This window comes from Ruditapes philippinarum, unplaced genomic scaffold (assembly GCF_026571515.1).
Source record: "Ruditapes philippinarum isolate M1 unplaced genomic scaffold, ASM2657151v2 ctg111_1_1_1_1, whole genome shotgun sequence".
Classification (NCBI taxonomy): domain Eukaryota; kingdom Metazoa; phylum Mollusca; class Bivalvia; order Venerida; family Veneridae; genus Ruditapes; species Ruditapes philippinarum.
In genome coordinates this window covers 116,299-129,110 of record NW_026856776.1, presented here as the reverse complement: position 1 = coordinate 129,110, position 12,812 = coordinate 116,299, and the positions used below count along the sequence as shown (strand labels likewise).

Genomic DNA, 12,812 nt, shown 5'->3' with positions numbered 1-12,812 from the left:
CAACAAACATGAACTGCCATTTTTCAAAATGGCTTCCCACTTCCGGTTAGAAAGAAGAAAAACTGATACTTAGATAAAAAAACAAAAATGATCAAACGGAGTTGGCGACATCGTTGTTGTAACAGTAGATCACTCCCCATTTAGAGCAGCAGTAATTACCATTATGAAAATGACATTTCAGGTGATTAATGGTGAATAATAGCGAGTTTTCCTGAAAGTCAATTCAGGTCATTATTCAGAATTATAAAATTATTGTAGGCCTCAAAGACCACCAAGAATCTCTTCTAATCAACAATTCTATGAATTGCCCTATAAAGCTACTCGGTCCTACTGAAACAATTAAATTTCACATATCATTACAGGTTTTAGCTTTTATAAAACCAAAAAATATCTTGTCAGTTTTTTTTTGTTGTTGTGAAGTTTGAAAATGTGATTCCGTTAAAGTGCCAAAGAAAGAAAAGCAACTGCTTGTATATAGCATGTTTCCTTTTTGTACAAACAATACATTATGTATGAATTATTGTCTCGGGTTCGGGTACATTCAATTTAATATCAAGTACGAAACAGCATGGATCAATCCATGATATAGTGTCGCGGATTATTATAACATAGGCACTATTTAGATTCAGCGCGGATTGATGAATGTAACAAATACGGTATTTTTAAGACAGTGTCGCGGATATATAAAGCAGTACGGTACTGATTAGACCCATCCTTGAAATATTGCCGCGAAAATAACTTACCTGATAGGTAGTTGTTTGAATCCAGTCTTGAATTAATATAAACAAATGTAGTACTGTTTATATCCAACACTGAAATGATGTCGTGAATTAATATAACAAATACGGTACTGCTTGAATCCATCCTTTGAATTATTTATGGGATTGCAATGAAGAGAGCTAATAAACAGTAATCAGCACTCGAGCGAAAACAAAAACTTCATTCACATCAGAACGATTAAAGAAGTGTTGAATGTATGATGATGTATCTGATTGCTTGAAGGCATATGTTGCAGGCAATGAGCTAGTAGATGATGAGAAATTCGAAGTCTCGGCATTCTGGAAAGTAGTAAATAGTGCAATAGCAACATTTCGGCCTTTTCCGTCAAACTTCGTTTGAACGAATCGTAATAAGTGTATAGTTTATTATCTGTGAATTGTAAACATAAAAGCAAAAAGAAAAAAATACCTGACCGTTGTCAACCTGGCTTTTTCCCCTTAAATTTAATTTGTTTTGCAAATTGTTTTCTCGTTTTTTGTACAGATATTCTGTTGCTCCACAAGTAACGGGAAAACAAAAAGAATAACTACAAAAAAAATGGAATTAAGAGAATGGAACATAGATTATAAAGATTACCGACAATGCAAAAGATCAGTGTTTCAGTTTACTGATGGAGAAAGACCCCGGTTGCCCCTCCGGATATTTTTTTAGTTACAGCGGGCAACTTTGTAGAAATACCGACACAAGAAGCTTTCGACGGGGCAAGTGCTTCTTATTTTGTGACCGTGACGTCTCATCCACGAAAGCCCTCATCTCAAGATCAAACGTTAATACCGACATAGTTAAATATTAGGAGTTTAAAACCGAACAAAGATATAACATGTTCAAATTCTAACTGGAGCGCTTTTAAAGACAAACATGGTTGTTTTCATCTTTTGACAAATTCACCAAAATGGAATTTAATCGGTAATTAATTTGTCATATGTTCATTGTTTCATTTCTTTTTGGTCTCTATGTTTAACGTTCTGCAAGATACTACTGTATTTGCCTGTATACCAAACAATTACAAGCTGTAAATTTTGCATGCTTAGTACTCCAGAAACATTGGAGCATGTCGCTGCAACTTTCAAGACTAACTTTTCCATTAAACCAATCTCTAAAACTCATCTAAATTCAACTTCATGAAGATACCGATAGGAATATGATTGTGTCAAAATCTAAGATATCATTTCCTTTTCACTCAACTACGTGAGAAACTGTTTACTCAGCGCAGCAAAACCGTCACAGTTACAAGGTGAGTGGGAAGTCGCCTTAAGACCGGCTCAGAGACAATGCGATTAGAACCAAGAAAATGACTTCTATTTTTCCCATTTACAGGCCTCAATGGCATCTAGATTTCTTTATTACAATAAAAATAAGGAATTTGGTTGCAGATGTTTTGGAAGACTACAATCCCTGCAAAATTGTCAGTAAAGTTCATTTTCCATACTCGCTGCGTTTTATATACATGCACATTGTATATATATAATAAATATATAGAAAAATAAATGGAAAAATAGAAGAACAAAAACTTGACAAACACGTTCTTTTACAATGAAATTTTGCCTTAATAATGCGCAAAACCACAGTATTATATCTATGTTGTGGTTAAATAATTTGAGTAAAAATGTATGCAAACATAAAGATTTGTGAAAGTACAGCTACTTTTTTGATTTTTATTTTGTTCTATTTCATTCAGCGACAGCTTAACAGTGTTCAGTTTACCTCAAGTGTATGTCTTTGCTTTGCATCTCGACTGATTTTAATAAGTAACTACCAACTTCTTTACCAAAATTGTGATTTCTACAAAATCAGGATGAACGGCTTAATTAGTGTTATCCGGTTTATTGTCATGTGTTTCGCCAATAACTTCAACTAACTGTGTAAGCTTTATGTCACAGTGGTCGAATGGTAACATTCTAGTTTGACAAAAAAATTCAGTTGAATTCCCAGCTATTCCAACAAAAGATAATTCACATGTAAAATGTCTTTTGGATGAGACCTTAAACCCTGAAGACCTGTGTGAGAACATGTTGTTTCCTAGAATAGAATTATTTCGTTATCCATTGCATAATCCTAAAAATCTAAGTCTTCTGGACAGTCATCCATTTGGTTCCGATGGCGACTATAATACAAGTATAATCCAATCGAAAACGCATTGCCACTTACCAAAAGTTGTTTACCAAAGTTTGACTAGAATGGACGCAAACAAATTTGGAAAACAATAAAAACATTACTAGAGTTTGACTGGAATGGCATAAAACAAAGTTGGAAGACAATAAAAACATTACTAGAGTTTAACTGGAATGGCAGAAAACAAAGTTGGAAGACAATAAAAACATTACTAGAAATTGGCTGGAATGGAAGAAAACAAAGTTGGAAAACAATAAAAACAGACGCTTATTGTCATTTGAAATTTAATATCATTTTAAATAAGAAACAAATGGTATATTTTGAATTCTTTGACAAAAATATACAATAACAATAAATTCATAGTGACAGTTAAATAACAAAATATATGAATAGACACATGTTTTAAAATATTGTACACAATAGCAAATTTAAATGCATACTACTGCAAGTGTTGTTGTTAATCAGGGTCAATGCAATTACATTGTACTATAATAGCATTTTTAACATTTATTTAACAAAAGGAAAACTAATGTCAAAACTTGTGTTTTATTTAATGCCAGTCAAAGTTTTAGGGATTACAAAAGTTAACATAATGTTTATTTTTTAAATCCGATTTCACGTCATTTAAAATTATATAACTGAAATGATTAAGAATTGTTCAGTTAATTTATGAGGTTTTCCGTAATTTATAAATTCTAAAAATTGGCCGCTTAAAGCAACGAGCCGATGGGACAATTCACAAATGCGCATGTTTGCGTTATTCTTCACTTTAATAGCACTGCTTGAACCAAAAACGTTACAGGGCTTTTTACACGCAAATCATTTAATCTCATATATCAGTGAAAAAATTATTGTTTGTGCCAAAGCTAGATCTTGCTTCTACAGGGGAGATATTGCCATTACACGAAAAACTTTATGTAGAACAATATCTCAACGTAAAAATTCTAGTCTGCCACATCTACACATTGTTATTATGACATTAAGTTCATGACACTTTATTGAAATTATTTATCAAAACAACAAAAAACACTGATGTTCACAGCAGTGAATTTTCTTTAGGTTGTAATTCCCTTATATTGTGTTAACTTATTCCATTTATACTCCGAATTATTTTAAAAAATGACAACAATTGACTTAATTTTTTGGATGCGCTAAATTCAAATTGATGTTATCTAATTTCTAAGGGAAAATTTTAATTCAATACGTTGACCTAGTTACGTCACAACAATTAACTCACTTCTAGATGGTAAAGTTGCAAGTTTTATACATTAGAAAGCAAATCTTGTTTAAATTTAGATCAGGTTACCCTGGAAACACATTTATTTCAAGGTTTCTGAAAATTTCATAACAACTTTTTTTTTGAAATCATATAAGAAATAAAATATAAAACTATAACAGCTTATTTTGTTGGGAAAATGAACTTCTGAATATTCAATCAAACTTGAGGAAAGTTGATCTAACGTCAATAAAATTAAGTGCTCTTAAACTTGTTTCTTTTTCTTTCCTCTCCCATATTTTTGATAAGAGGTTATTTTTTTATGAAGACTTTTTTAGTTTTCCTTTAAGAACGGAATCAACAACAACACCAACAAAGTAAAAACATAAACATTAAATGCAATGGTTCCTTTCTTTATTTAATACCCTAAAATTATTTTGTTTCTTTATAATTATACAGAAGTTAAACAAATCCTATGATTTTGTACAATGTAAAACTGCATAATTATTAGTTAAGCTATAAAAACGACCATTTTTAATGTACCGAGACTATCTCATGTATGAAATGTTTAGCTTCAGTTAAATATCAAACTCCTAACTATTATTGTCTACAGGAGACATAAGAGGCTAGTTCCAAAAATGAAGAAATATAGAAATATCATGCCCTGCAAACTATACCTTTTTACACTACGATATTTCCATAGAAACGGAAGTAGTATTTCGCGCATGCGAATTCTGCGTAGGGCAAAAGGCAATAAGGAAATAATAGACTTTATCAGTATTCATCAGTTGTAAAATGGTCTATACATAATGGACTTGCTGTACTTTAAATTAGAAACTGCAAGGGATTTCAAATATTGATAAGTATATCAATTAAAACCTGTGACCTTTAGAACAGACCCTTGTTAGATTGCAAACATTTGCAAGCTGGCCTGGCTTTGCACTATTGCCATATGCAACTCTTGTTGCTTTTAGCACTGTAAGTTTACTCTTACTAGTAAACAAATTTGTTTAAAATCCTGAAGTTGTGTAATATACATAAAGTTATTTATAGATTTGCTTTGAATACTGCATTTGCTTTGATGTCATTAAGGAATGATAAATAAAAAACAAATATGAATATATAAATAATCTCTAAAAAAATTCTAAAAAAATGCCAAACTAGATGTAGTTACAATAATTGTAATTTTTACCAAACAAATTTGTCTGAGACATTCTTTTCACTAACATTTCTAAAAACAGAAATTCAATATGCTGACATTAAGTAGGTGAAACTGTCCTGATGGCATTGAGTATAATGTTTGATGAAATAAATAAGATGCAGTTATTTTGACAATGATACAATTACTGATTTTCACAAAAAAATGTTTTCATTATCATTACCCAAAGACAGGGCTCAAACTCCAAATTTTGCCATCAGTATGTTAAATTTACAGAGAATTATCTTTCATGTCACTGAAGCCAAAAAAGTCTTTCCTAAATAAATCCACAAGAATTTAAATATTCCGTATTTTGAATCCACCAAGCATTGCCTTAAATGTTATTGAGGAAAACAAATCTTTCCTTTAATGAACAAGATAAATTTTATACCATTTTTAGCAACCAGTCCATAAACATTTCTGATTGGCTTAATTTTAAATCAATATTCAAATTGACCAATGAAAACATTCCTATCTTAGACTGGCTTTCTGATTTTTTTATAAGCATAAAAGTACAAAGTGATATTCTTCTTCAATATTTTACAACAGACTAATTATCACAACAGTTTTGTGTAGAAACAAGAAAAACAAGAAATAGGTTAAAGGAAAAAAATCGATTTTTTTCTTCTTTATTTAGATAAACATTTAAAAATGGAACTCATAAAAAATCATATTTACAATTCCATATTGCACATTTACACATTTTCGTGATTTAAAATGCAGACATAACAAAAAACAAAATTATTATACTTTTCATGTAAAATAAATATATAACATTCTATGTCCTAAACTACACATATCTATTTTCTAGTATAGTATTTTAGCCTGTACAAACTCTTTTTAAATGTATTTAATTATTTTGTCATGTTAGTGCAATAACAGGTTAACTCAGATTTAAATTTAATAGGAGTTAACTCGTTGCTGCACTGATGTGACAATTTGTTATTTTTTTCACAAACTCATAATCATTATCCTGCAGAATTAGTAAAATAAGTTTGCCCTGCTTTTAGATTTGAAACAGAATGTGCCAGCTAAATTTGGTCAGCACTGGCCACGTGGGTTAAATCATTGACCTGAACCAGGCAAAAGGATTAATTTATTCAGCTTTATTAACAGAAATAAATCTCCTATATATGCTATATGCTTGATTTAAAGTTTTAGCCTTATTAACTGTAAAAAGATTTCACTAAATCATCTACAGAGAGTCAAGTTCAAACCTAAATATGAAATAATTTACAAGTTTCCCTAAAACAGCACCATTCCGAATCTCTTCCCACTTCAAACTTGCTCTGAACAACAGCAGCAATACATAACAAATTTCTCAAAAACTGACATAACTTCATTGTGAAATGTTTGGTGCAACACATTTGTATCTTTACATTAATAAATAAAGAAGATATATACAGTATTAAATGATATACCTCTTTAACCAAGATTTGTCATTTGCTATTGGCTATCATCTGATGAATACACAAAAAATATCTCATTTCTTTAAACTTTTTTAACAAAGCCTTTTTATTCATTTCTTAAATAGAAATAACTCTTCAACTACCGTATGTCATCTAAAAAATGCTTCTTTTATTAATATGGAATGGTAATATTTGGTCCATTGTTTCTACATGTATAATTTGGTTTTTGTACCATGATTTCTCTAATAAGTGATAAGCAATTGACTTTTATCTAGGAATTCCAATTTTGGCCAATGGTTCTTCCGACAAACAAGTTGCCTTTCATCTTGATGCATTGTTCCTTCAGTAAATAAATATTTTGTTCAGAAATGGCAATTTTTGGTCCATTGGTCTGCTAACAGCTTTTTTAGTCCATTGGTCTGCTAATTGAAGAATGGCAGTTTTTGGTCAATCCTACAGCAGACATGCCCCTATTATCATGGAATGACAATTTTGGTCATTCAATTGTTTGATAATTCTTTCATTCATCAAAAGAAATGGCAATTTTTAGTCCATGGGTTTCCTACAAAAGACATGGCCCTTTAATCATGGAATGACAATTTTGGTCATTCAATTGTTTGATAATTCATGGAATGACATTTTTGATCATTTGACTGTTTAACAATTCTTCCAGTCATCAAGGAATGGCAATTTTTGGTCCATGTGTTAATGTAGTACGCTGGTAGGCATACATATCATTAGATGAGACAGTCCATGGATCTTTAAACTCTGAATATGTGTTATGTGAAGCTGGGAACTGATGCATCCATGGAGATTTCACGACGGGAACAGGAATTCCTCCAACCAATGGCTGCTTGTCACATGACCTAAAATATAAACATGTAAATTGATAAACAATATAAAATAACATGAAAATTGATTAGCAAAGAGTGGAATAAATAGAATGCTAAAAAAAGACGTTGCAAAATAATAATGATAATCTGGTTTCATTACTTTTTGAATGTCACAGTTTTAAAATGCATAGATCCCTGACCTGTCTAAGTCTACTTATCAGGTTATTGGATACAATAATTTCAACACAACATATTTGTTAACAAAGGAGCACATGTCAATGTTTGTCCTTTAAACTATTCAAATATAAGGTCAGTGTACGGATCTATCAATTAAGAAATGAACCAAAGAAATCTTAGAAAATAATAAAAAAAAATATTGTTTTAAAGTAGTTTTCATACTGAACACTTCCAACAGGAAAGCTCAATTTGACTCAATTTTATTGGCATGTTTTCTTTTTAAATGGCAAAATAAAACCAACAATTTAAACATAATAGTTTTTCCAGAAATGCACTGATAATCTGAAAATGCTCTGAGACTGAATACAAAAAAATCCTACTGCATGTTATAAAGATAATAAAATATTATTGAGTAAAAACCTTCCTGTTTTATTGTATTTTTATCTGAAAATATTTAGGAAATTTGCATTCCATGCACACCTAGGCAATTTCTTATCTGTCTATTTTAATAACATGAACCATTTACTCATTTTTTTTTAATTCATTTTTTTTAATTCAATAATTCTTTTTTAAACTTTCCATGGAATTTAAAGATTATTAAAATCGGACCTTTCTGGAAAGATCAGTGTTGAATAACAGTGAAAGTCCTTATTGACATGTGGTGTCTAAAATCAGGTGTTTTATAGGAAATCTTTAGTTTATCTCAATAGCCACTTTACAAGTGTATAGTCATTAGTGTAGAGCCAGGCCAGCCTGAACTTCTGTGCAATTTGACCAGGCTCAACAGTGTTGGCTTGACTAAAATTAATATCTATGAATGTTTGCAAATGAGATATTTGTTATTTGTCCTTCAGTACAAGTGGTCATTTTTTCAGACAGGGGAGTGATTCTTTGGTACAGGTTTAACCGTAAAAAGAAATCACTCTCTCTTTTAATAAGGTAGCTCTCTAATTAGGAAGAAGTTCTAAACTTACCTATCATGTATATTTTTGTATGAGACTGATGAATGTATGACAGATGCCGGTGTTGCCCCTGACATGGGACTTTCAGCTCCTATGTGAATTCCATCAGTTTTGTCAGTTAAATGATTCCTATTTATATCTCGGGCACCAATGTCTAGCCCATGTTTTGGGCTATTCCCACTATCAGAATGAGGGTTACTTATAGGGCTTGGGTTGAGAGATTGTCCTGTTTTAACACACTGAGACCAAGCCGACCCATTGTGAATAACATTTCCTCGCTGTTGTTGTTGTTGCTGTGCTGAATGGTAGTTATTTGGACTGTTCAAATTTTCAACACTAGAGCAACGGTTCTGAGTCAATGGCCTCGGACTAGACATATTTTTAATCACTGAGCTATGATTCATTGTTTGTAAATTTCCATTCACTGAATTCATATCATCATGGGAGGTAATTCCCTTAGAGTCTTTGTTGGGCAGATAACTCTGGCAAGAATCAGCTTTAAATATATTTGATGGAGCAGAACTGGTTCCCGTTTCCAGTGAACTAGCATACATTGATGATGATCTCAGGTCCACTGGTTCCAGGCCACCATTAAGTCTCTGTGTTAACCAGTCAGGCCGATAATCGTAACTATATTTTTTATAGTCATTGTCTATGCGACTATAGTCCTCATTATAGTGTACTTTCTTCGCTAAATCTAGGCTGTATGTGTCTAAACCATATCCATATTTAGAACCCTGCGATACAAGGTCAGCATAGCTGTTGCTATGATACGATAAAGTGTGTTGATATTGTCTATGTGTATCACTAAGGTAATATCCATTCGTATACCCATGTTTCTCCATATCCAATCGATAAGGGTCGGGGGTCGTATACATTGACCCCCCTAAAGAGCCATACGTGTGAGGCCGATTATACAACAGATCTGACTCTATTCCGAGATTATTACTCGGATAATGGTACAAGAATTCTGGTTTATATTCACTATTCTCGTAACCATTTATCGCCGGATAGGTCCCATAAAATCCGTTAACGCCTTCTTTTCCGTTTTTCCGCTTTTTGTTATTCTGAAGAAAATCTCTGACTTGTGTTTTTGGCTTTTTGTTCCTGTTGCCCTTCATCTTTGAGACAAGGTCATCATTTGGAAAGTCAAACCCTGAGCACATGTCAAGGTCAAGAAGTGGGTATGGTAACTTAAACTCATTTCCTCGCTTGTGAAATAAATCTTGACCTTCATCCTCCCTATTTTAAATACAAGAAACAAATATTATAAATCCTGTTTGAATATACATAAAAAATATAACCGTATAAACTCTTAGAATGCTTGTGGATATAAAAAAATAACAACTTGTGCAACCAGTGTACGTCAGACTAGTCTTTGCACTTCTGTGCAGTCTGGCAAAACTCTATGCAGTCTGGCTAATAAATTCTAATATTTTCATACTGAAACCTCTGAAACAAACAATGAACTGTTCCAAATGTAAAGCAGGACAAGTCCATTCCATCAATTCAGTAGGGAAAGCATTAATAAACATATGATAACATATATTAATGAAACATCTTTAAAACTAACAATAATTGAAAGGCTTTTTCATTTCATTCAAGTTAAAGTTTAAAGTGTATATGAACCACTCTCAAGCAATATTAACATCTGAGTAACAAACAATTTTTTGTTTTAAAAGTGATGACGCCTCCAATTTAGATACACTTAATAATTTTCTCAGAAAAGTAATATACCAAATCTCCCCTCCGACCCCCCACTAAGGAAATGCAATAACAGTCTTATAATCATGTTGGTACAGTACTGAAATGATACCGAAGGCCTTGGTTTGATCCATGACCTCGCTTTCCGCTGACCTCGCTGCTGGTTCAGTCCCTGATTTGGCTGTGAATATTTATGTGGGTTCAATCCTTGACCTGGCTATGAATATTTACTAACTGTATAATTTATACAAGTATCGATTGTAATGATGTAATGATATTGTATTCAAACTTACGTTAACTGTCGATGTGTAGCTATGACAAAGTCTGGTTTACTGTTTTTGTAGATGACTTTACAACTTGACTGGAGCCACACCCATTGGAAATCCTTCGTAAACCATCGGTAGGCAATTAGTCCAGCACTGCCTGTCTTTATCACTACAATAGTCAAAGATATCATTTTATAATTCATACTTAGAACTTTAAAATTTATTGCGATCTGAAACTAGTGAATAAATCATTTTCTAGCATCAAAACCTTTCTTAACTTAGGCCATGCAAAAGAAAGTGAGGGTTTCTTAAACTGTTAAAGTTTAATTACTGTCCTTCTGAGTCTGCTATATTATGATGATCTTTGGATGTACTTTATATATCTTTGGCTGTACTCTTTATCTTTGGCTGTACTCTTTATCTTTGGATGTACTCTATATTTCTTTGGATGAACTCTATATATCTTTGGCCGAATTATATATCTTTAGATGTACTCTATATCTTTGGATGTACTCTATATATCTTTGGATGTACTCTAGTCTACATATCTTTGGCTGTACTCTATATCATTGGATTTACTCTATATATGTTTGGATGTACTCTATATATCTTTGGCTGTACTCAATATCATTGGCTGTACTCTATATATTTGAATGTACTCTATATCTTTTTGGATTTACTCTATATCCTTTGATTTACTTTTAAAGGTCTATAACCTTTGGTGCACTATATATCTTTGGGTGCATCCTGTATCTTTGGGCATATCTAATGTTACCTTTGGTACACTATATATCCTTGGGTGTATTATTTGATTAACAATCTTCTCAATATCTCCCTCAAGCATTTGTCAACAAAGTAAGTTATAACTTTTTTTAAATAACATCTACCAAATGTATATACACTGTTTTGAAAGAGAAAGTTAACTTCTACATTGTATTTATTACAACTTTTTTCACCATCATCACATAGATATACATGTTTATAGTTAGAATGCATGAAAGAAATACTGGGTAAACATATTAACAAAATACTCAATATTTTATTCTTTTTAAATTTGCCATCTTTGTACTTACATTCACCGTGGGCCGCAGAAAAGTAGTTGAGATCGTCTGGATGAATGAGATCGTAACCAGACTTGCTGGCAAGTTCCCGGTCACCATAACCAAACATCATGCGACCCCTGAAAAACATAAATCAAACCTATATAATACAAGCTTATAACTTGAGGCTTCTCCCTCATGTACAGACTCAATCAAATCAGAAGACTGTGATTTTTATGTAATCTTGTTGTAATGATCACTTTTTTCTAGATTTTTTTTCTGTATATCTATCCCTGCTTCAACTTCAGAGTAGTCTTAATTTCATTTAACATTTTTTAGGGTGCAATTGTCACTTACATGAACAAAAGGAACAAGAGGGCCAGGGTGAGTCGCTCACCTGTATATAGGCCCCCGGAGCGGGGCCAGTTTAAACCCCAGGGCTTTTATTTGAACAAACTTGGTAGACACCCATTAGAAGATGTTTCATGCTAAATATCTAAGGTCTAGCTGGTCAAGTTTTTTCTTTACACATATAGTTAAAAACAATGACACACCTGGGGCAGGGGCAGTTTTGACCCAAGGGCTTTTATTTAATTATTTATTTAATCTTTGTAGACACTTACTAGAAAATGTTTCATGCTTAATATCTAAACTCTAGCTATTCGGGTTCTTTAAAAAAGGATTTTTAAGTTTTTGCTATACACATATAAGGAAAATCAATGTCCCCCGGGGCGGGGTCAATTTTGACTCCAGGGCTTTTATTTGAACAAACTTGGTAGACACTCATTAGAAGATGTTTCATGGTAAATATCTTAGCTCTAGCTCTTTGGGTTCTTTAAAAGAATTTTTTTTTAAAGTTTTTACTACATGCATATGAAAATCAATGACCCCTGGGGCAGAGCCAATTTTGACCCAAGGGCTTTTATTTGACCAAACTTGGTAGACACTCACTAGAAGATGCTTCGTGCTTAATATCTTAGCTCTTGCTTTTTGGGCTCTTTAAAAGAAAATTTTTAAAGTTTTTACTATATGCATATAGGGAAAATCAATGACCCCCTGGGGCGGGGCCAATTTTGACCCCAGGGCTTTTATTTGAACAAACTTGGTAGACACTA

General features: G+C 32.3%; 1 protein-coding gene across 1 annotated transcript in view; it reads right to left on the bottom strand.

Moving 5' to 3' along the window:
- Positions 1 to 3,159: 3,159 nt before the first annotated feature.
- Positions 3,160 to 12,812, bottom strand: part of LOC132747676 (uncharacterized) — a 67,186-nt gene continuing 57,533 nt past the window's right edge. The window contains exons 8-11 of the mRNA XM_060737120.1: positions 11,731 to 11,837; positions 10,685 to 10,826; positions 8,700 to 9,929; positions 3,160 to 7,581 (exon numbers count right to left, since the gene is read on the bottom strand). Of these exons, the coding sequence (XP_060593103.1) occupies positions 7,392 to 7,581; positions 8,700 to 9,929; positions 10,685 to 10,826; positions 11,731 to 11,837 (1,669 nt within the window). The 3' untranslated portion in view covers positions 3,160 to 7,391. The remainder of the gene's footprint in view (positions 7,582 to 8,699; positions 9,930 to 10,684; positions 10,827 to 11,730; positions 11,838 to 12,812) is intronic.